The 24854-nt window shown below is 35.9% G+C and overlaps 1 protein-coding gene across 2 annotated transcripts in view; it reads right to left on the reverse strand.

The window, feature by feature from the left end:
* The window catches only part of DTNBP1 (dystrobrevin binding protein 1), a 66624-nt gene that overhangs the window by 31227 nt on the left and 10543 nt on the right, over nucleotides 1–24854 (reverse strand). For both annotated transcript variants that reach the window (XM_009075706.1, XM_009075713.1), the window contains 2 exons: nucleotides 20948–21080; nucleotides 8739–8761 (listed from right to left, as the gene is read on the reverse strand). In XM_009075706.1, coding sequence (XP_009073954.1) covers nucleotides 8739–8761; nucleotides 20948–21080 — 156 coding nt within the window. The remainder of the gene's footprint in view (nucleotides 1–8738; nucleotides 8762–20947; nucleotides 21081–24854) is intronic.

The raw sequence follows: 24854 nt of genomic DNA on the forward strand, positions 1-24854 counted from the left end.
ACACAGTTTGCTATTCACCCTGGCAATAGCCAGAGAAAATCTCTATTGTTACCCAGCCTCCCCTATTCCTTACAAAACCAGGATTCTGCAAGGCTGACCCCAGCATAGGGCAAATATCCACCACAGCCAACAGGAGCTGTACCTGCACATCCATGAGGCATCTTATTTTAAGCTGCGGTGATGCCAAATCTGTTGTGATACGTCTGACCTCTGAACAGGCTTTTGACTTAGTGCAACACTAGAATGCAAAAAGAGTAGGACTCAAGAGAAAAAGAGAAACCTACATAGATGCATCAGTATTAAAATTAGTTGGGAGGATAAACCAGCTCCCTCCAAATGCAAAGCAAAGACAAGATGCAAGAGCATAAGGCTGCCACATGAAAAACCCCCACAAGATTCTCTAAAAATGTGTGTAGGTGAAGCAGAATTTAATAAAAAGAAAAAAGTGTTCCCGCTCTCCACTCTCATCCAGTCAAGACTCAGCATTAAAAAACCTGATAAACACAAGTCTTCAGAAATACCAGTAACACTAGCATTCTATGGGTTATATTAATTCATTGTCTGAATAGTACTTTCAGGTCATAGCCATCACACAAAATCCTGAAATCTAGTTGAGCAAAGAGATTACAAACAGCACTACCAAATCTGTAACATATAAAGTTCCATTATAGGCAAAATACACAAACAAACAAAAAACCCCAAACAAACAAACAAACAGAAAGAAAAAAAAAGGCATTTAAAGCATTAAACCAGAAGCGGTTTTTGTAGAAGTGACAAAACCAAAACCTATCTTTGCTAAGCTGAGTTACAAGGGCACACAACACCTGTTCCAAGGAAATCTGATTATCTAGTTTGTCCATAAATGATCTGGTATCTTTATAGCATCCTTTTCTAAGCTTTACACTTCCTTTAGAAACTGTACTCCCTATTTACATCTTTGAAAATCAGACATGTTTCCAATATATAACCACCTTAGAAATGGATGCCATTTTATCTCTAAGATCCACACAAGCCTGTGTTGCCATAACCAAAAAAAACCTGGTTTTTCTCTCACCAGTTGAGAAACTAATAAAAAAAGAGCAAAACAAAAATAATTCCCCATCATATCGGATTAAGAGCTGGGATTATTCAGCCTGGAGAAGAAAAAGCTTCAGGGAGACCTCATTGTGACCTGCCAGTACCTTAAGGGGGCTTATAAAAAGGAGAGAGAGGGACTTTTTATGGGCAGATAAGTGATAGGACAAGGGACAATGGATTTACACTGAAAGACAATAGGCTTCGATTAGATGTTAGGAAGAAATTCTTTGAGGGTGGTGAGGCACTGGAACAGGTTGCCCAGAGAGCTTCAGGATGCCCCATCCCTGGAAGTGCTCAAGGCTAGGTTGGATGACCCTGAGCAACCTGGTCTAGTGAGTGACATCCCAGCCATGCCAGGAGGGTTGGATCTAGATGACTCTTAACACCGCTTCCAACTCAAACCATTCTATGATCAAGTTAGTTGACAATGCATCCCTCCTTTGGCAAAGCATAATGGAAAATGGTTTTCTGGTGTAGTGATTGAAGACAGAATTGTAGATAATTTTGTTTCTACAGTTTAAAAACACTAACCCTCCCCCCTTTTTTCCTCTTCCATTGAAATGTAAATTCAAATTCTACAGAAAATATTGCCTGTCCTGAAGACTTGATGTTTGTGAACATGAACCTGTTAGGTGATAAATTTATGTTGCAGTCATCTGCAAAATAAACACATACACAAGATACTATCCATTGTAGTTTATTTTGTCCCCACTCATAATACTTAATTCAGCAAATGTTCCATTGTCTTGTCAAAGGCAGCTAATAAATTTTCAACCACACCTAGTGCTCAATACGATAGTGCAGTCAATTGAGAAAGAAATCATGTTTAGGGGGACAACAAGAGGTAAGCAACTGCATTTTTTGAGTTATCCTACGCAGTCTCTGTCAAGACAGAAAACTGAAAACTTGTACTGTTCTTGGGTATGTGTTCATACATAGAACAAGTTCTGAAAGTATGTCATTAATACAGATAACTCAGCCAAATAATCAGATGTGTGCAAGTCAGCACCATTCACCTGTGGGCTGCAGAAATGTACATTTGAAAGCTTTTACATCTCAGTGCTGGTAACATCTGCGTGGATGTATAAAGACTCAATTATTTACTGGGAAGGACTGAAAGCAGTAAAAGGTCAAGAGGGAACCTTCCTTAATTTTCTATATTTAAGAAGATTTAAAAACCCAATAAATTATTTTTAAAAGGCTTGACTTGAAGCCCATACTTATTTCAAAGAAAGCAAAAAAAAAGAGCATAGAAGTTACAAATAGCTAGATACAGACCTAGAGATTTTAAAAACATGTCCCAAGTTAAACATGTGTATGAGTCTGCAAACTTGAAAATACAAATAGCAAAATGAAAAGCAAAGTAGCTATAAGGACACATGAGAATTTACATTTCTTCTCCATCTGTCTCATCCTATTATACTACAGTGGAAGATTTCAGTAGTTAAATTTATTTGTCTTTCACTCAAGACTAGAAGCTTGACTACAAGTGCCCAAGTCTCAAATCCTTCCATTCTCAAGAGAATGGTTATCATATATAGGAATCTCGGTCAACTCTTCCCACAGACGATACAGAACATCCAAAGTTGCAATGTTTTTCTCCCATAGCCTGGATGGGAAAGAAGCTGGTAAAACACATTACTAACTAGAAATCTATCAGGATATTTTCAGCTCACAGCAAAATAATGAGGAAACTCCCTGAAATCTGAATATAAACTTAAAATTTTAATTCTGTTTAAGCTTTATTACAATAGAATTAAGCACTTGTTTTCCCAACTGTTTTCTGGTATGCCAAAATAAGAGTTGTCTATGCTACAAGGTTTAAACATTGAAGTTTTGGCCCATGGCCACCTAAATATATTCTAGAACTACCAGGATACACTCATAGCAAAAACACTGCCTATCTCCCACAGTGTATTTTGGAAGATGTACCCAAACAACCAAAGACACCCTCCTTCCCCTATTCAAATCAGTCATTGAAATGCAAAAGCACAAAATACAACAATTAAATTAGAACTCTCACTGCTAAACAACTTGGTCACAGACACAACTTGCCCACAAGAAATTCTTCACAGTAATAAAGCTTCTTGAATGTTCCTAAGGTTACAGACTCTGGGGTAGTATATTTGGAAATGTTAAAGTAAACGAACTCCATGTGGCTGGTTTGATTTTCTACCACAATGTCATCTAACTCTTGGCTCAAAAGAAACATACAGGATTATGTGCTCAAAATTACAGCTCAACTTCGAGAACAGCTACATCATTGAACATATGAGCTTTGTCAACCATGAACTGTCAAGATCTCCATTGCACATTACCCATGCATCTGGAAGACAATATGAAGAGCAGGAATTTTTTTTTTTTTTGACAGCCACTAGAACACAGCATGATAAAGAGGATTCCCAGTCTGGAAGAAGTAAAAAACGAAATCAATCTGACACACTATTTGTTAAAGCGAATAGATTCCGAAAAAAAGAACAGAGACGGAGTCAACAGGCTGCGCCAAATATTGTGTGCTCTTAGAAAAGGGAACAGTGAAAAACAGGAAATTAAAGTTTAGATATAAACATATTTAAGCTCCTGATAAAAGGACTAGAAAACTGCAATTTCAATAGAAGCATCCTAGATGCATGAACAGGGATGACAAAAGATTTGCATACCAAATGTGACCCAATGACTTAACCTTGAAGAGAAAAGCAAGAAAAGACACCTCTTCACTTCATTGGCCACCTTCTCAAAAAGCATATTTTGATAAAGCTCTTAAAACTTATCAGGACTTGTTTGGGAGACATCTCTGATTCAAAGGGTTGAAAACATATTTTGTTATATTGTAAACAGAAGTGCTGAAAATGGTCATATGGCCCTTTTCCCTCAGCTTGAATGAAACTAATCCTGTTAAAGCTTAGAAATATGCATGACTCAGTAGCCAAAGCCATGTGCATATTTGCCCTTACAAAGTTTCTGCCACCTTTCATTGTCCAAAAGTGCTGGGTTGCTGATTTCTAAAAGGTCTCTAATGCTTTAGTTTTCTTTCCAGAAATGAACTCAAAACACTGCATCCTAAATTCTTTTTTCAACAAAAAAGGACTTTTAGAAGCAATTTTTGCATCTATCATGTATACAGGTCCCATTTGGATAAAGTAGAGCTTCTATTTCTGAAGTAAACTCAACAGTTTATTTTATTACCATTGTGCAATTCTATTACTTTTATAACCCTAATTTTTGTGCCCATTGTCTATCTCACTGCGAATTACCTGCCTCACTACCTGCTTCACTCATTCATCTTCTAATCCTATAAATATTTACTAAACAATCCTGACTGCACTGGAACAAAAGCAATGTTAACTCAAAAAAGAAAAAAAAGAAATTAAAAACTGGTACCATGTGCCTAGAAGGATGATGGAGTGATTTCAAATCTCAGGGCAGTCATAAATGCACTGGTGGTTTCAAGTATCAGGAGAAAATAACCACCTATTCACTATCTAATTTCTAGTTTCTCAGCTGTAAAAAGAAAATGACACACCCTTTCTAAACCATGCAAGAATATAATCCATCAAACACTAAAATCAAATACACACTTAAACAAATATCACGCAAAATAAACTCTGCTATTGCAAGAAATTACCAAGATCCACAACAGCCTCAGCTAAGACAGGATAGCACAGAGCATAAGCCAGCTCCTGCAAGCAGTTCTCTGAAGACTGAAATTGATGCACACTAGGAAGAAACTTGCAGGTTACTCCATATGACATATGTTTCCATTCATAAATCCATCATATTTTACAGCAAAGACCTCCGAAAGCTAAAGTACTAAAAAAACCAAAAAATAAACTGGACAACCTTTCTGTCCTAGTGCACTTCAGGTTCACAAACGCCAGTGCTGTAGCAATATCAACAAGGACATCACAAACTCATTCCCTGCCTTCTTCAGAGGGAGATGTTTAGTATAAAGAAGAGGAAATCTTATAAACTTCACTTTCTCAGCATCTCAGATTATTAAGTAATACTTGGTTGCAAATAGATTATAATAGAAAACCCTTGGGGTTGGAAGAAGAGGGACTGGAGAGGTTTGTCCTGCCCCTGTACACAGTGGGTACAGCAAAGAACAAAAGGGAGTATCTAGCCCTGTAAAAATAAGTCTTACAGCAAAAGGAAGAAAAGTGAAATCTACTTCTCACAATGAAAGAGTACAATCTGTAATACTGATGTGAAAGAGGCAGGAGCAAATTCTAGAACAGTATCTCCACTGACAAATATAAAAATAATTAATAATACCTTAATTTCATGCTCCTTGAAGGCAGTATCATCAACAAGCAAGAGTGCTAGTGGGTTCTCAACAATTTTAAATACTGCAAACAAGTATATAAATTTTTTCTAAAGCCCCTTCTTGATGGCACCTGGTATCCTCAAAGAATACACTTAAAAGGTCAATGAGTTACCACTTTGTACCTGTGGGTACACAGTGGGAAGTTCTAAAGGAAACCAGAAACAATTTTGTTTCTTGGTTATGTGAAGGTTGATTTTATTTTGATATTAAAGTAAGGAAACACTAGGTATATACAAGGACCCTTAAAATGTTTATAATGTTACAGGTATTTGAGGGCTTCATGAATGTACAGACTACACCTGAGCATCTAGATCTGTTTTTACTTATACCTACCAGGGAAGTCAAGTTTTAAAACAGATCCGAGAGGCCTGTGAAGCTGACCACCTGCCTTGTGAGTCAGACCTGGATTCTCATGGTCAGTGCCAACATAGAATTAGCATTTTTATTGTATTCATCATGGAATTGATGGGATACATCACTGAATTCAAGTTTCCAGTGTTGTGCTAGTTTGAATCTCAGACTAGAGCACTAGGTTTCTTCATTCCAGTAAAACTTACTTTCTATCCTGAGCAAGACGTAAGAACCCAGCACTGGTGAATGAGTTACATTGGGACACTGAAAAAAGTGCATACAACCCTCTTTTAACCCCTCTAGTACACATATTTAAGGAATGCTTTTGGGGGACTTACATTTCTGCATATTCAGATAGAATGAACTTGTATCTTTATGAAATATATTTTTATGCAAGACATTTACCATCCTTAATCTGGAAACCATTACTTTTTAGCATATGGTATTCAAGCTCACAAATAACAAGTTACTATTATAAAACATGGCATTTCTGGGGTTTTTTTTCCAGTGAAACAGAATTTAATGTGCAGCACTTTCAAGTGCACATGCATTGAAAGATGCAAGGGCACATAAAGGTATTTTAAACAGTTCTTCTTTCCTAGGCCCTGTGCTGGGTATTTTCTGAACAGAATGTTGATGAAGACATTTCGATTCGGATAGCTATGTAAAAATAAATTAGTTGAGGGTGTGGTTTATACCTGCAATATTAAAATGTAAAAACTCATCTACTCAACTACTTCAGATATTTCAGTTGGAAACAACTTTTCCTGAATACAAAAAAAAAACCCCAGAGTTATGAGCAAGATAAATTCTTATCACAAAAGCTTTATAAAATGGCATTAATACTTCCTCAATACTCAGATATTGCACCCCCAGAAGTACTTGCTTTTTAGATTACTGTGTTACATTGTGAACTTAGACACACTGCCTGTCCTTGCTGCTGCCTTCTTCTCTGTGACAGGATTTCTACGGACATCTACCAGCGTGTTTCATCAACCGAAACTAAAGCAAAGCAAGTGATGGAACATTTTATGCCTAAATCTAGTGAGCCCTCTAAGTAGTTTCTGGAGCAGAGAAGAAGGAGCCACAAGTTAGACTGGGCAAAGCTGTTACAGAACCAAAATATCTGTCACTACGTAAACATGAATCCTTCATGACCAGTCATCTCATACTCTCCTCATTTCCAATCAGCTGATTAAATATATGCTAGATTCTCAGACATTGATGGAAGGTCCAAAAGGCCAGAAGAAGACTGAAGCCAATCTAATGAACACCTCTATTTCACAATTCCAGTTAATCCAAGTTAAAATTTCAAGTAGCATCAGATCTGAGAAGGAAGAATTTAGTAAGCCAGAAACCCAAAAATATTTTCTCCAAGTCATATATTTCCAATCAACTATGCACCTGGTTTTAGTAGTTTAACCTCAATTTCCTGGAAAAATGTCAGGCAAGACAATGAAAGCTGTTGTCAAAGTCAAACCACTGAATTTATTATTTTAAACCTTCTTATTGTCATCTTATAGAAAGAATCTAGACTTGCTTGACAAGACCATTCTTGAAATTTTCTTAGCTACTGCTCTTCTCTCTTCTGTCAGGTACAAGCTTATCCATCAGTTCATTGTACAAAACCCCACAGAAATTAGAGTGACACATGTTTAATACCTATTTTTAAAGATATGTCACTCTGTGCTTTTCTAGCCTTCTCTTGGCTACCAGGACAAGTCTTTTGCAATTAGTATTTGAAATCTGTATGCCTTTGTATCCATTACAGAACCAGTTGCTTAATTTGGTATTTCAAGGTCAACACATAGCTAACACCTTCCTCTTCCATCAAAATAATTTGCTTTGTAAAATACTGCCAAATAAAGTTAAAATCTTCATTAAAATAACAAGAAGCCAAGAGAGAAATAACTTTGGAAACCATGCTTCTGGCTTCCAGAAACTCACTTAAAACACCTAATCAATACAAATAGAAAACCAGGATTCACTATTCTCACAAGCATCAGGTAGTACAAAGCAGCTGCCTTGCCTTGGAACAGAATGAGCTTGGCATGATCCTTGGTTTTGTATTGAGCTAATCTGTGTTGAACGCTGTCAAATCAATCAACAAGAAGGTTATTAAGGTTAGCTACAGATACAGTGACATTTTACAAAACCTGTGTTATTTATCTGTTAATGCAGCTTTCTAATTTTCCTTTTTTAGTATCACATAAAGATAGTAATGAATCAAATAGGCAAAGAGGAATTCAGCTGATAGAAATTTCCAGCCCTTCTTTCAATTTCAAGAGGCAACTAATTGACATAAGTCAACGTACCTGACTTCATCCTAATATAGACTAGTCACAAAACTACAGTCACATCCTATCCAAAGTAAAAGACAATGGAAATACTCAAGTTTTTCAAACATTAACATCAGAAGGTAGAATAAGCCTAAATTTAAGATATAATGAAATGGTAATGTGTTCCATCTATGTACCACAAAAAAAGCAGTAAGACAGGACAGAGTTTCCAGCCACTACATCATATTTTGGACAAATATTTGTATATATCATCATGTATATCCAATAAGTTGAGTGACAAAAATTACACTGGTCTGCTAAGACAATACTGTGAAAATTCTCTAGAAACAGCCAGACAAAAATCTAACAAGTAACAGCCTGTGACATGTGTCAAAAATACATTCATCCTAGAAAAGACATCAACTAGTTGAAGATGAAGCCCTTAACTTCCAAAACTGAAGAAGGCTTGAATTAGACAGAGAATCTCTAAAACCTAGCTAAGACAACAAACTATCTGTGTTTTATCTACATTTATGACTCCCCCAAAGAAAACAGCTGCAAAAACTGAAAAATTGCTTGCTGGGTGGGCATAAAATTAACAATGTCAAATGCAGAAGTGCAACAGTTCCTTATGACTTTCACTTAATACAAGAATTACTCTAGCTCTTGCAAATATTGAAGTAGAAAATGAAAATAGAAATTACCTTTGAAGGTCTCCAGTTCCTTCCTGTTGGAGAAGAGCAAAAGCAAAAAATAAATAATAGGAATACATCTAGAACTACAGGATTTATTTCACATCCTTTTAGACTCATTAGGAGATGAAAACCAAATAATTTCATTATCATCATACATAAGGGTAATATTACTATATGGGTTTATCTAAAGCAAACAAGAATAACCTGTTTAGAAATAAGGCTAACACCCATTTATAAACATGTACAATTATACAAATACTGCACACATATATCTAGCCATATGATTTCTACATACAATGCTTCAAAAATAACCAAGAATTCTTAAGGCTTTACGTACTGAAACATCCTCTGCTTAGCAGAGCCTTGCCAATTTATAGCACAGTGAATAACGTTTAGTGTTCCATTTTCATCAACGCTATTCAAAAATATTTTGGCAACACTGAAGGAGAAAAATTTGACAATATCACTCACTCAGTTACAACACAGACGTAGATTGACATTCCTCAGAGGAAAGGATTTTAAAGTACTAAAAGTGACAGATAAACCCACAATACTCATGTACCAGAGAGCTATGAAATTAAGTCAACAGCAATAGTCTCTTTCTCTCCTTCATACCAGGCTACCTTCCACTTTTAGTAGATACACAATTATGAATGCAAAGGCTATAAAACTATAAAACTAAGAGAATTTTTTTTGCTTTCACGAAATTGCAAAATGTTCCATTTGCCATCCCTATAAGAGAGTGATTTATCATTAATTCAGAAGTTAACAAAGAATCAACATAACAGCTTAGATAATGAAGAATGCTGGTCTTTTCCTCACAAAACACTCATTTACATCAAACATCTTTTCTGTCTGTGCCATGCAGAATGCCTGGTTATATCCTGAATTTTGAAGCAAAAGTGTCTATAAGACAAATAAATTAAAAAAAACCCCAAAACTGAACTAACAGTTGTGCAGATAAATGATTCTGTTCACTACCCACAGACTAAAGTATGCTTCAGCCATTACTAAGTCACCTAACATAGACACTGCTACACAATACACATGCTGTACCATAACTCCTTCTCCTCCCTAACAGATGATGCACTTCAGCCTTTATTCTTGCATCAAGAACAGACAAAACTGTCTGTTTAGACTATTTTCTAAGCAGGACAAAGTATTCTAAAAGAAGCAACAGAATGCATTTACCTTCACGCTTTCAGTGATCATCCCACTTTTGTCATCAAATGTTAAACAGAGTTGTTTGAAAGAATGGGTGTTTTACCAGGAAATAAGCTACCGTGTGATTCACAGTAGAGAAGTCTATTCGTTGAAACTTCCTGTGAGTATCTATTTCCTTTCCTGCTTCTCCTCCATTCCTTTCCCAAGCTATTTTCTCCCTTTTTTATAAACCAGATCAAAAAAAAAAGCTATTTCACAATACCTGTGATTTGCAGGTTCATAGCCTAATAAAATTTTCCTACCCTACATACTCTAAATATAATTACAAAATTCTTAAACACTCTCACAAGTTGCACTCCTTATTTTTTAATAATGGCATAGTGGTTGAGAAAACAACAATCACAGGAAATGCTTGTTTTCCACAGACTGAAACAAAACCATACTGAGGAAACATCTTGTAAAAGTAAGAGGGGAAAAAGCCTACACTACTTCCACCTAAAATCAGGAGGTCTTGTACCACTTGTCTACAAAAGGGAAGACAGAACAATTACTGTCATTGAGTTCAAACAGGGTAGCAAACAAGATGGCAATACAGTAACCAAGTGACAGTCACTGATTTTGTCTAAATCCCCAGAATTTTCATTTTCAAAATCCATCAATACTTTTAGGGTTGATGCATTAAGATGCTGTCCCTATATCCATATACATAATTGCCATTCATTAAGAAAGCTGGAATTTAATATTTGATTAATTTTTTTTTTCAACACATACCTCTAAAAAATACCTATGATTAGCGTACTGTAAAAATACAGATTTGAAATTTAAGGATTTTCATTTCTTAGTATCCTCATACAAATTCAGACCCAAAGACTGATGATTCTATATTTTAAACAGCATGAATGAATCAAATGCATCTTGCAGTTTCTCACAACACTTTTAGTAAAACATATATTTAGAAATATATACTAAAATAGATGCTTATTAAAAATATCTTCGGCATCAGCAACACGGAGGAGTTTTAAAATTTATTTGTCAAGTTATCCAAATAAGAACTTGAAGTTTGCAAACTGTAATCCTAAATCTGATTTATTATCAGCTTTGGTAAGAACATGAAACTGAACTCAAAAGCAGAAAGGAAACTATGACTCGTAAAGACACTGGAAAACCAGATGGCTTAAGAGTATATTGGTACATTTCCTAGATGTGTAATTAAGAAATGCTAGACAGATGTACAGAAAAAATATTACAAAGTATTACACTTCTCCTCCCCTTTATAAGTAATCAATATTTTTGTATTTACTGATAAACTGTCAGGAAGAAGATACCTCCTACATCTTCTCTATGAGTTTGGAACACAGACACTGTAAAAAACAGCAGGTAGTCTGAGTAAATAAAATGAAAAAGATTGAACTGAAAACAGTTTTGGAAAACAGTCGCTTTCAAAGTGAGGTTAAAAGGCAAGTAGGAAGAAAAACTTACACTGGAAGTAGGCCTGGATGGGCAGCTAGGACTGCTCTCTCAGTATTTTAGATCTTGCCATATAAAATCACCAGCTTTGATGCTATATGTTGCATTTTTTTGTATTTGTTTCTCTTTTACTTTAAACTGTTCATTTTTTGAGATCATTTTTCACATCAGGTTTATAGAAGAGTTCCAGCACCAGAGCTCAGCCTTTGATGGACAGCTTACTAACATCATACTAGAAGACAAAACTGCAGAACATGAATCATCTCAGCAGAAGACTTCTGTCAACTGCTTCAGCTTACGAGTATATTACTCTATACATATTTTCTGCAGTAAAAGGCCAGTTTTTCCCTTTACCCTATTGCCTAACTAGATTAAGACAATTGAAGACTTTCCAAAGAAAAATGCTCCTGGATTTTACAGAGCTTTCATCCAAACAAAAAAAAAAAAATCATACACTTCACAGACGAATGAGATAATCCTTTCCACTATTATTAGAAAGAAAACACACGCCTGCCTTGCCCCTGGCCTTGCTACACATGAAGGCTCTTAAAGCTCAGTGTGGGCTGCTCAGCATCTGCCCAGGATTAAAGGATAGTCCCATGCTGAGTCTGACCACTAATCAACACAATTTACTACTTGGCATCTGACTATATGCTCTTCAGCTACTAAATTTTAGCTTAGTGCCAACAAATCTGGCTAGTCACACAGTTAAGAATATGTTTTACTTTTTTACAGTTAGCAGTAAGCTTTGAGAAGAAAGGAGTAAATTAACAGCTACCTTATAATAAAAGTAGGTCTTTTCAGTGAAAGACGAAGTTCAGTACCTCTGAGCAAGAACAAAGGCTAAGATAACAGGCTAAAGTCTAAAATAATTAGACTGTAATGGCATGGAGGCACTTCAAAACTGATTTTGGTCTGTATGTAGTGTGACTTAGGAATCTCAGCCTCTTTCCTGAGAGGCAAGAGGCTATACAGGCTCCATTAACACTGGAGTTGCATCCATGAAAACCATTTGGCCACACATATAGGCAATAATTTTCATCTTTGCCTTTCCAGTTGTTTCTTTTCATAAAATAGATGGGGGAGAGGGGATTGCTAATTACACTGTGAAATTTTATACCCCTCAAACTCAGGTACCCATTTTTAAGTTACCTGGATGTTCTAATGATCATGCTGTCAGTGGTCTCAACTTCTTCATTTACAGAAAAGCTGAGCTTCAGGGTTTGTGGTGCGAAAATACAATTTTGTAGACAAGAAGTGAAATAACCTGTCTACAATGCATAACTAGTCCCCAGAGTAACTGACAGGACCAGAACTTACACAAACACAAATTCCCAATTAACCTTCCATTCCCATCAAGCTTTTCATTGCATTGTTGGATTAACCCTGCTTTAGTCACCGGGGAGAGGATATGGCCACTAGGAAGATTACATTGGTTATCACTGATAAACAAAAATAAATCCAAAAGGAAGAATATGGGCGGAGAAAGAGGCAAAACCATCCTGCTTTAAGTTACTGAGATCAATGGGAATTTAGTTTGTTCAACAAAAGTAAGAAAAAGTTCTCCGGTTCTACTATATCTTGCAAACAGCTGTAACACTAAGATCAATTTCCCAAATGCAACCAAACACCAGGGAATTCAGTTAAATGCTTAGAAGACCACAGAAACACCACATTCTTTACAATGATGCCAGCATCCAGCATTGACAGTTTCATGTTTTATCTTCAAGAAAAGAGTAGGCAGATAAGAAAGCAACAAAGTCATACATAAATGTCAGGAACAATTTTAAAACACTAGCTCTAGAAGTACCAGTCAATAAATTCCAACTACTAGACAAAAGACAATCTCAAAACAGCATATGAATGGTAAAAATTGAGGACTAAATTGGAAAGGTTTTACAATAAAATGTGTTAATAAATGTTTTAAATACTATTGCAAAAAAACCCAAAACAAAACCACATTTAAAGAAAGTATAAATGCTTAAGTGCAATTTATTCTAAAAAATATTTACAACACCTAACAAAATCCAAAACAAAATCTGAGAAATGCTGGCTTTCTTCTGCTATGTCTGGTACAGTTAGGTTTTCAAAATGATGTATTGAAAAAAATAATGCCTTCCATAACCTGACTCGAGCTTTAGTAAGCTAAAAAGCCATGAGATCTTTTCTCTGGGACATTCTTCTGGATGTCATCAGAAGTAAAAGCTAAAATCCTGAGAACTCAAAACTGACACAAAAATGTTTTCCCTCCCCCTAACGTTCCTTGAGTAACCTTTCCAGATCACTTAGGCCAACTACTACTTTGAAATATATTTGAGCCTAAAGTAATGAAAAGCCTTTAAGCACTGAAAAAAAAAAAAATCAGTAAAAACTAAAACTACTCCGATAATCATTTGGAATTAAGCAGCAGGCAAGGTTTTCTACTCCTCTGAAGAAACACTGAAGACAGGTCAGTATTCTTCAACATCAAATGAGAAATGTTATTCGGTAAAAGAGCAAAGAACTAAGGCATTTAAATGTTGCAATGGAGATTTTTTTGCTTCCATACTCATGCTGATACCAAAGTAGCTGAAGCCTCTCCATGTCTTCCAGCAAAACCTCCACATCAACTTAAATATGGGAGATGGAATGAATCACAACAAATTTTTGTAACAGAAATTACAAACACTAACTGGTAATCAAGCTAATAAATACAACTAAAACCAATTACTACCCTAATATACTCAGCAGTTTCTGGGTACATTGAAAGCATTTCTCTCTGGATGTTTAAACAACAACAAAAAAAGAAACAAGTATTTATCTTGATAAAGACCATTGGTGGTCATCTTTCTGGTCTATCATTCAAAAGAACAGTAAAAATGAGGGAGATGGCATTAAACCCAGAAGAAAATGGTAGAAGTGAAATCACTAAAAGCAAGTTTGGTCCTCTGCTAAGAGACTGATGCAAGCCATTTAGCACTGGAACAACTCCAAACTGGAATCTGAAATGTGGAATAAATGCTTAGCTCTTCGTAAAAGCTTATGTCTTCAGATATAAGATTTTATACAAGACCCAGTTTTTATGTTTTTGCTTTCATCCTGTTGTTATCCAAAAAAAGGGAGAGGGTCTAAATTTAATTTATTTTTTAAAAAAATCCTTATCTTAGTATGCAGTGTCATTGGATCACTAAAAGATATATGTATTAACACAATTTATTTTTATCATCCAACCAAAATTTTAGGAATCAAAGTTTAAAGCTGAAATGTGAGGAAAGAAATTTAAGAGAAGATACAAACAACTACAAGCTACAAAGAATTTAAGAGAAGCTGATGTTTAAGAGAAGGTGCAAACAATTCCACCATCAAATGCCACCTCCATCATCAACTCCACCAATCTTTCCTAGAAAGAAAAAGGGTTCCTGTAAATCTGTTTTTGGTAAAAATACACACAAGAAAATGCAGACCTTCTTTTAATTTGGCCATCAATTTACTCATAAGCATTAAAAAAAAGAAAAATTACAGTATTCAAAAATTGGCCAAGTTGACATATGATACAACATAAGTGCACCAAAAAAGTAAAAAGAGCCTGTCACCCCTTATACATTCTTTACCTAAAATGCTGAATGTGGTTCCACACAGCGTGAATGCAATTATGTCAATGAGAAGTTAAAACTTGTACCTCTTCAGACATCCTCAACATGTCCCTTTGACAAAGGAATGTAAAAATCTCCCTCACAGAAGTGTTATCAATAAACGCACTTAAGACATTTTTGTAAACAGCTTTAAAAACAAATTGGGTTTGGATGTAAGAGTAAAGGGATTATTAAAATCTCAGGAAATAATTCATAGCAACAGAAGACAGCAATTATCAGGAGGCACAGCACCTTGCTCAAAAGCAGGGAATGAATTTTAGTGTGGTAATGACAAACACCTAAACCCTGTTCTCCTGCCACTAGCCACAATGAAATAATTACTTTTATAAATAATGCAGGATTGAGGTGAGGGAGGCTACAAAACGATGATTAAGGCAGTCCTAAACCATCTGCTCTTATTATTGGTACAGTAAGTCTGGACAAAGAATGCCTGGTATTAACAGCTTGACAGGATTTGTAGATTATGCCCAGTAACAAGCATTACATAAAGGTAGACAAAAATTATGCAGGATTGACATAATGTTTTAACATTTCCTAGATAACATTATTAAAAGGTGCTGTGAGATGCAGAGGATCCAACACAAACATTCAGTCTTTAATCACAGGTCACAAAAGCCAAAGAAAAAGTCTTTTATATGCCTATTCAAAAGAAAACAAAACTGTAAGGAGAAGGTACCCATCAAATCTCTTTGTAACAGTGTCATTATCTCTCTGCGTCAAGCAAAAACCACCACACAAGAAGGGCAAAACTAAATCAACTTTAAGGACAGAAATTATACTGTACATTCACACTTTGAAAATAAGATAAAAAACTACCAGAACCCCCATGATCTTCAAATCTGCTATGTGTTCAGTCTGGCCCAATGTTTTCAAATACTTGGAGCAAAATTCACTAAAAATGAAGCAGCATACTCCTTTGGGTTTGATGTATGCAGAATACTGTAATGTAAGAGTTCTTGCAAACAAAACCAAATTCAGAGCCCTAAAACTATACACAAGGAAACAAAATTATCCAGGAAATGTTTCCAAAGCTTGTGCAAGCCTGTTTTTTCAGGATCAGTAACAATTCTCATTCCAATCTCTCACTGCCCAAAGATGTGCAAAAACTGATAGCCATAAAATTCATTCCAGCCAGTTATCACCATGAAAATTCCTGCTACTAGTTGTGCTTTATGCAAACTTGAACAGCAGGATGGAGAGGGTCTCTGCAGTGTGAACTCTGCTTTGAACATGCAAACTTAGACAATGCCTAACAGACACTCCAAAGCCAGTCATCCACTGCACACCTACCATGAAAGCTGTCCTGAAGGTAATGTAAGTTCTGCACCCAACCTTGCAAAAATTATTTAGGTACCCAGGTACATGGAGGTATAGCAGCTGAAAATCTATACCACTAGAAGACTGATCAACAAGAATATGGCATGAAGCCTTAGCCTGATGAAAATTTTGATAAGAACTATGAAACATGTAGCTGGGGTCTTAGAAATAATTCACAGTACATTTAATGTCAGAAGGAAAAAACGTATTGTTTGAAACATTTGCAACAATGGTATCTTTTTTACATCTAAAAAGTTAATTTGACAGATTACATGTAAAGCTTGAAAGGGTTATGAAAGCAAAATTTAAATTTGTCACTGCCAGGTGGGAGGGAGTCACCACTGAAGATGCTGTACAGTACACAATACTGTTCTAGCTTATCACTTGGAGAATGCTATGGGATCTAAACACAACCTACAGATAGAGAAATCTTCTTTTAAGCAACACAGTTTTGGATGGCAGTGTATTACCCATTCCATCTTCTCTCTCTTGACCTTGGTAAAAAGAACAATTAAGTTTGATTAAACAAGATCACAGGAAAAAAGACAGCTTTTTACAGTGACACTGCAGGAGGTAAAGATAATCTTTGAAAGCAAAACATTACAAAAACCCAAAACCCTCCAAAGTATTTTGGTGTGTTAGTCAGCAAATAACCAATAATTGGCCTAAGCTAGATGGAACTTTTACAAGAAGACTAGTCTGAATTGTCTGAAGAAGTTTTTGGTATTTACTTTTTGAATGTTTGCATCAGTCAGGCTTAACATAAGCCACTGCATCTAAGTCCAACAAACCTTCCTGCCCTTTGTGTTCCCAAAGCAAACAGAGAGATAAAATCTACAGAAGAAAACAACAGGAACTAATTAATTTTCTCATGTACATCTCTAATTGACACAATGCAATGATCACAAATTTTATACCCTTCTGAATGAGAAAATAAATCAAACATTCTTCTCCTCCAGAGACATTAACCACCATCATGGCATGGCAATGCATCTAACAAGAATTACGACAATCTGTCCAACACCTCCCTCACCTATGGCACTAATTACCAAAGCATGAGATCACACATTATTTGACTACAAATAAACATTTAAAATACAAATATTAGGAATAAATATACGTTTGAAGAACCTATTTTGTCTTCAATCTCACCAGGAAGGAAAAACAATTGTCCCACTCAGGCTTGCAATATTACTAAACATTCATCTATTGAAGTATATGGTAGCATCAGGGTATGCTTCAGACTCTGAAGTTAAGATTTCTACATTTATTTTCCCTTAGGTCTGTCTCAAAGCAGATAAATCCTGAAAAATGGAAAGGCTTTTTAAACACAACATCCTAAAAAAAATTACCATTCACACAACTATGTTTAGAGTAAAATGCCACACAATAAGAAACTATTCACTCATTTCCAGTGACAAGGACTCTTTGCTATCCCCGATGTATTCCTGCAAAGTGTTGCATTTGGGCCACTCCTTTTAACTGATAAAACAATCAGGAGTATCTATTTTTCAAAAAAGAAAAACCCGTTGATCCCTCTGAAATGGAATCCAATGGTACTAAGAGCTTCCTAGGAAGTACAACTTCAGGACAGAAACACTTCATCCTACACCATAAGCCTGCCTTTCAGTGCACATTAAAAAAAAAATGACAGAAAAGTGAACTTCTGACAGCGCTTCCTAAAGGACACAGTGAACTTGGGGAAGCAAGAATTACCACAAGAGACTGAAGGGATACAGAGAGTTTCTGCAATAAAAAACAGAATATCCTCAGTAGGAGCATGAAGGAAAGGGAAGAAGAATTGCACTTGATTAAGGAAAAAAAATGACATGGTTTAATGCTAACACACACGCAAACAGTTGCAGCAAGACTAACCAGAGGAAACAAGGGTGGAATCTAGACTTCATACAACAATACTGGTACCCTGATCAAAGGACTTAAACACCAAAAAAGGGACTAGTAAAAAAAATGAGATAAGTACACAGAAAAAAACAACCCAAACACCAGACTTATAAACTGGAAAACACCTTGGATTGATTAATCTACTTTGAAACTACTACTCAACAAAATGACAAAGGGAAAAAATAGATTTGTTTGAACTGAAACAAAGTTGCTCTATTTAATAGGGAAACCTATTTCTGAAAATAAGTTCCCATAGTTACCATAAGCTGCATTTGAAAGGTTTAATATTGACCTAATGCATCTTCTAAATCATTCATATAGGATTTTTTCAAAATATTTGAAATACATGAGCTTCCAGCCTAAGCTCTACAGTGACTTTAAAACAAATTTACTCTTTGTTACATGCATAAAATAACCACTTTCTAGAGTTCCTATTCACCTCAGTTTTATTCCTATACTGTCGAAACACATCAAATTCTTTTTTTTTTTTTTAAACACAAAACCACTCATTCCCTGAAAACAATTCTTGTGCTAAAGAGAGAGTACAGACACCTGAACACCCCACCCCGATTCTTTCAGCTGGTATTACAGTAAAAACCCCATACAGTAAAGACAGAAATACAGGATATGAGTTCCAAACGCACATAACAAATCACACTCACATGAAGTTAACTGGCTGTTCATTCGTCAAGCATCTACATTTGCAAGTGTCCTTCCAGTAATGAGCTAGCAGTTAATTTCTAACCGAAATAAATACAGTGGTAATGATCAACCAGAAATTACCTGTATTCTTCCTGTTTTGTCTAGATCTGACCAAACGTAATCAGCTTATAATTACACTAAGTAGCTTGCTTAGCATTCTATTTATAAAACTGATTAGAGGCCGCTAAGCAGAGTGGGCAATGGTTTAACACTTTATTTTCATGTTGAAAGCAGAGGTTAGGGGAAAAGGAGCAAGGATAGCAGAGAGAACAAAAAACACTCAGAAAACTTGCAAAAGACTATTTTAGGGGTACAAATCTGTTGCTTTACGCAAATTTTAAATTTGTGATATTTGGTTAAATAGCACATATTTAGAATTTTGAAATTATTACTCCTAAATATTTCATTACTTAAATAAGTCTGAACAACTGAATATTCAGCCATACTGACTGCTGTTGATTCTTCCTGGAGAGAGGATATGGTGTTGTCTTGGCTTGGGAAAGAGAAAATCCAGCTGCTGGAAAATTGCAGACCACTGCTGAGGCCCTGGCATGAGGTTAAGGTAACTGAACAGGATGTGAAAAAGGACATGACATGAAAAATTGCTTTATGTGACAGATAACATAATAAGATGCTGACAAAACCTATAAATGGCACCATGAGGGATGACTGGATTTCACAGATGTTTAAAGGGGAGTCAGGGGAGAAACAGTCAAATTTCACAGCAGACTGAAGGGGGACACTTAAGGTACTGGAGACCTTTTGGGAGACAGAACTTGCAACACCAGCACTACTTCAGTAACCACCTGTAACCCTGAAGAAGGCTAAGATTCCCTAGAAAAGATATGAGAACCAACAGGGAGAAAGTAATCAGGGTTGGATTGTTTAATTGGGAAGAGATCGGTATTTAAAGAAAAAGAAAAAAGAAAAAAAAGAAAAAGAAAAAGAAAAGGAGCTACAAGAATGGCAAAAGGAGGGTCAAGAAAGAGGAAAACATAAGCTATGCAAAATGTGACCAGTGCTGTCTGGCAGAGTCCTGCCCTTGATCACCACATCCTAATTAGAACTGTAAACCAAACCAGTTGTTCTGATGACACCACATGAATCAAACTTGCTTCCACAATCAAGAAAAGTGAGGACAGTGCCAGGGTGCTTCCCCTGGCTAACAGGAGGACACCTGGCTGGGCAGATCATGTAGCCTGGTTATCCCCATGTCACTGTTGACGTCAGGTCTGTCAACTTCCACATCTATCCAGCACTCCCTAACACAGCCTGTCAGACACTGTCTCTGACAAATCGCTCCAATTTAACTCCTCACTTCCTCATTTATATAATGGACATAATGGTGCTCATCTCCTTCTGTTAGGATACTTTTGGCACTGTCAGTAACAAAAATCAAGAAAGTCAACAGTTTAAGTTACTTAAGCTTTTTTTTATTTTACTTAAGCTATTTTTTCTCTTGCTACTTTATCTTTTAGGTAAATATGCAGCTCATGATTTGGAAGCTCTGAATTTTCACGCATACTGCTATAAGCTGAACTTTGATTCCAAGAATTAATGCCCTGATTCTGCAAGTAAGAGAATGGTAAGCGATTAATACCTCTCATATAGAGCAAAAGGTACTTATAGGATAGGATATGACAGAACTGAAAGGAAGATAGAGGAAAATACTGTTCCTAACTTGACAGGTACATGGGGACAAAAAACAGAAATCCAAAAACCAGGGAAACGGATTAAAAGAAATGACAATTTATCAGTGCTTATTAGCAATAGCCCTTACTCCAAATGTTTGCAGAGAATAATAACCATGACTTCATCTTAATAAAAATGCAGTGATAATTTTCCAAATACACACACTCTTTGTTCATCACTAATAGACAGACATTCAACGAATCTGCTACAAATTTGCAACATCCTGTCAAAGATTATTGTTTCTTTAAAAGATGAAAATAAAAGGGATTGTATTACATACGGGGGCAGGTAATTACAAAAGGCTTATATTTTATGCTAATTTATAACAATTGTTTTATTTACCTTTTTGTTTTCTTGTAGTTTTCCAGCTGTAATGTCTGCATACATTTGTATCTTTCCAACTCACACTGTTCACACAGGTCCTCAAGACACAATAGATGATTCTCCATTTCCTCAAAGTTTGCCTCTAGCTGGGCTATAAGAAATACTTATATGAATATCGAATTGTATTAATATACAGACAACTCACCTGAAGAGAAACAGAAGTTCATAAAAGGAAAATAATTAACATGGTAATAATCACACATATAAAGATAAACAAATCTCAGCCCATATCACATAGTAAAGAGTGGCAGCAGAGCCACACTCAGGGAGGTCTATCTGAGGTTCCCACATGGCAAGATGCTGAACCACTCTATTTGCCCCAGCATCTTGGTCTCACAGGCTTGTGGTCTATACTTCAGGAAAAGACATATTCAGGACTCATAATTTTGCTTCTTGAATAGACTGACAGTTTAGCCCTTCCTACATGGTACCAGTCTGAGGAATAAAGCTGTACTGACCAAAACCAGAACTAATCTTAATTTATTCTAATGAAGCAAAAGTAAAGCATACTAGGAGTATTTTAACTTTCACACGAGCTCATGGTAATATGAAAGAATATATATTTATGTCTCCAAAGACATAAATACTTTATTGATAGGTAAACACCTAGATTTAGCTATTTTACATGCACATGCACTTAAAAACATGCAAAATCTCAATCTCCCCTTTAACCATAATTTCTCAGTCCAATTTAAAATAGATAATGCCTATGAAAAGTCCTGAGAAAACTGATCTCATCTCATAGCTTACACTGTTTTGAGTAGAAACTGGGATGAGAGAATTTCTGAGGTCCCTTCTGACCTGAATTATCCCATGCGAATCTTGTATGAAAGGATAACTCTCCCTGTCAGTGATTAATGCTAAACTCTCTCCTCAGGATCCCAAAGTGGAAAAACTGTTTTCTCAAACTTTAACCAGCTAGTCACTCTGGTAAAAAACTGTGCGAATTACAGGACCTTCTGCCAAAACTTCTCCTATACCAGAGGGAAGGTAAGTTTCAGGAGGAAGGATAAATCACATTTTAATAAACAAAATAGCAGCCAAAGAATGGAAAGGAGTTTGCAACTCAGAGACAGAAACACTAATCTGTTGTAGTGTATAAACCTGACTGTTGACGCAAAGAACTACATAGATGATGGAATGAAATAGCAGAAAACATAAAACAACACTTGACTTGTGGCAAATGCTATGTTTCACCTTTGCCTGTAACAGAGAGAAGCAATCTTCATAAAGCAAGACAATAACTATTGAGTTTAAAGCAGAAAAAAAGTGATTTAAAGTTAATGTGTTTTGGATACTCAAAAAAAAAGGAAATAGCAAGTCGAATGCTTCAGTCAAATCTTCAGTTCTGGGTTGGCCATTCTAATTGGAGTATCTCCATCCTGTATCTTGAAGTATGAATCATTTCAACTTTCTTAGCCATTACTCAATTATAAATAGCTATCCTTGTGGTCTCCTTAGAAAAAGCAAAGGTTAAGACCTATAAACAAATTTCCCAGGATCAGTATATATATACTTAGTTTCAATTACTTAACATGATTTTTTTCAGTTCCTAACAAGTAAGCTCTACAATAGTCAAGAGGAAAACATGAATCATCTAATCAGCAAATATTTCCTTAAATAATTTAGCTGTATACAGATCACTGGGGGCAGGGGAGGGTCAGGAAAAAACCCCAAGGCAGTTGACAATTAATGTGGAAACAAATCTAAGGGAACAAAATCTATTCAGTTCTACATATTGAGATGTGGAACATTAATTGTTTACCGCATGCTCAACTTTCTCTCACAAAATCCAGATGTATTCAAAGGGTAACATCATTATTACAATTATGACTGATAGTCCCTTTTTGCTTAAGAAAAGGACTTTTCCCAGTGCATTAAAATCCAAATGTCTGCATTATGCTGACTGGCTTTTCAGTATGATTGCTCACTTATTAATTTCTAAAATGCACAAACACAGCAGGGCTGAAGATAATTTACTAAGGTACCTATCAACCACTGTTTTTTCCACTTAAAAAACCCCCACCACCTGCTTTGCTGCATTTGCTATTGAACTAATATTAAAAGACAACGACAAAGAACAGGAAAATAAAGAGGATGAAGAAAAGCGAATTCTAGAAAGCATCTGATTCCTAGGACTAGCATTTGAGCAGCCTCTAGTGGGAATTGCAGAGAACACTGCGCTCATGAAGAACAGGAATGAACATTTAAGATCTCTCCAGGAGGCAACAATCCTGCTTTGCTGCAATACAGGTTTCAGAAGTTTTCTTGCTGAAGTGAAGGAAAACTTAGTTCCTTTCCCCCCCAAAAAAAAGTGGAAGACAGCTCCACTCCAACAGCACCAGCTATGTTGTGAATTGAGCTCTCTCTTACCCAAGTGAGAATATACGCACTGCGCATACAAAGACAATTCCAAACAAAACTATGGATTTAATTGCTTTACTTCCTTTCCAGCTTATAGTTCACATGGCACCTAGAATGAATGACCCAGAAAGCCAGCTTATGATCTAAAGCATGCCTGCAAGATTACTACAACTTGTTCAGCTCAAAGGAAGCCCACAATCAAGTGGCCAGGCATCACTGTCCCACTCCAAACCAGCACTGGTATTCACATCTCATTTCATCTGTTTTTAAAGACTACATTCTACCCTTAGATTAAGAATTATTCTGTGAAGTAATATGCCACACTTACTAAAAATAGAATTTTTTATTAGATAGCTGACAAAAATCCCCACCTTACTCTTTAGGCCACATCATTCCAATTAGATCAGTTTGGCCTGTATTTCTTTCGCAGCCACAGGTGTAAGAGCACCATTTGAAGTATTAGTTATTAGTTTTATTTTTTTTGAAGTATGTTAATGTTTGAGCTGGTGATATTAGATTGAATTATCTTCCATCAGAATAAACTAAGAAAAACAGTGTATCAGCTACTGAGATATGAAAGTATTTATCTAGGACTCAACAACCACAAAACAATCTTTTTTTACCTGAAAACACTTTACAAATAAAGTTTACCTAATTTAACTTAACCATATAATTTTTTATGTGTTACTCGTGGTCATGTAGGAGTACAAAAATTGTTAGAAAAGCTAAATCACAGCTGTAAGTCAGAAAATACCAGTTTTCCATTTCTCCTATGCTAGCTTTAAATGTGGCTTTCCTGCACTGTCCCAGCCACTGAAACCAAAGAAACTACAAAGGAGTATTAAAGGGTTTCTACAAAGTTCATTCATTTTCTGACTAAAAAGCAAAAAGGCAGAAAACATAGCATAGAAATAACATAAAAGATATTCTCTCTACCTCTAGACCACACAGGGACAGAGATTACTAAAAGCTTAAAATGAGCAGTGAAAGACATATATAAACAGGAAGAACTCAGTTAAGCTGCAACACTTGAAAAAAATCCTCAACTTCACATTATTACAGTTCTAGTAACACTCAATTTTGATCTGTTTTTAAAGAAAAGATCTTAAACTCAGCCAGTATCATACCATTTACATGAAGTTAAAGCAGCTTCTTTGCTGAAACTACACAGCAAGTGTACTAGGGTACTTTTCCTTCTGTATTCAATCCCCATTCACTTACAAGTTTACAACACCAAACTGTTATGTCTTGCACACATTTATATCTCTACATAATACAACAACCCTCTCTGCTGAAGCATTGTACCCTGGAGCTTATGAAAGGGAAAAACCCCCTGTTGAACACAGGTATCTTCACACTATTATTCAAATACCCTGGTTTTACACACATTCTCCCAGTACTTTCCCTCAGTTTCTCAGTAAAAGATAAGTGCAGTTTTATTTCAGACAATGAAACTCATGTAAGCAAGAAAAGTAGCAGCAGTTTTTAAACAACCATCTAG

The sequence above is a fragment of the Acanthisitta chloris genome, unplaced genomic scaffold (genome assembly GCF_000695815.1).
Source record: "Acanthisitta chloris isolate BGI_N310 unplaced genomic scaffold, ASM69581v1 scaffold4890, whole genome shotgun sequence".
NCBI lineage: Eukaryota > Metazoa > Chordata > Aves > Passeriformes > Acanthisittidae > Acanthisitta > Acanthisitta chloris.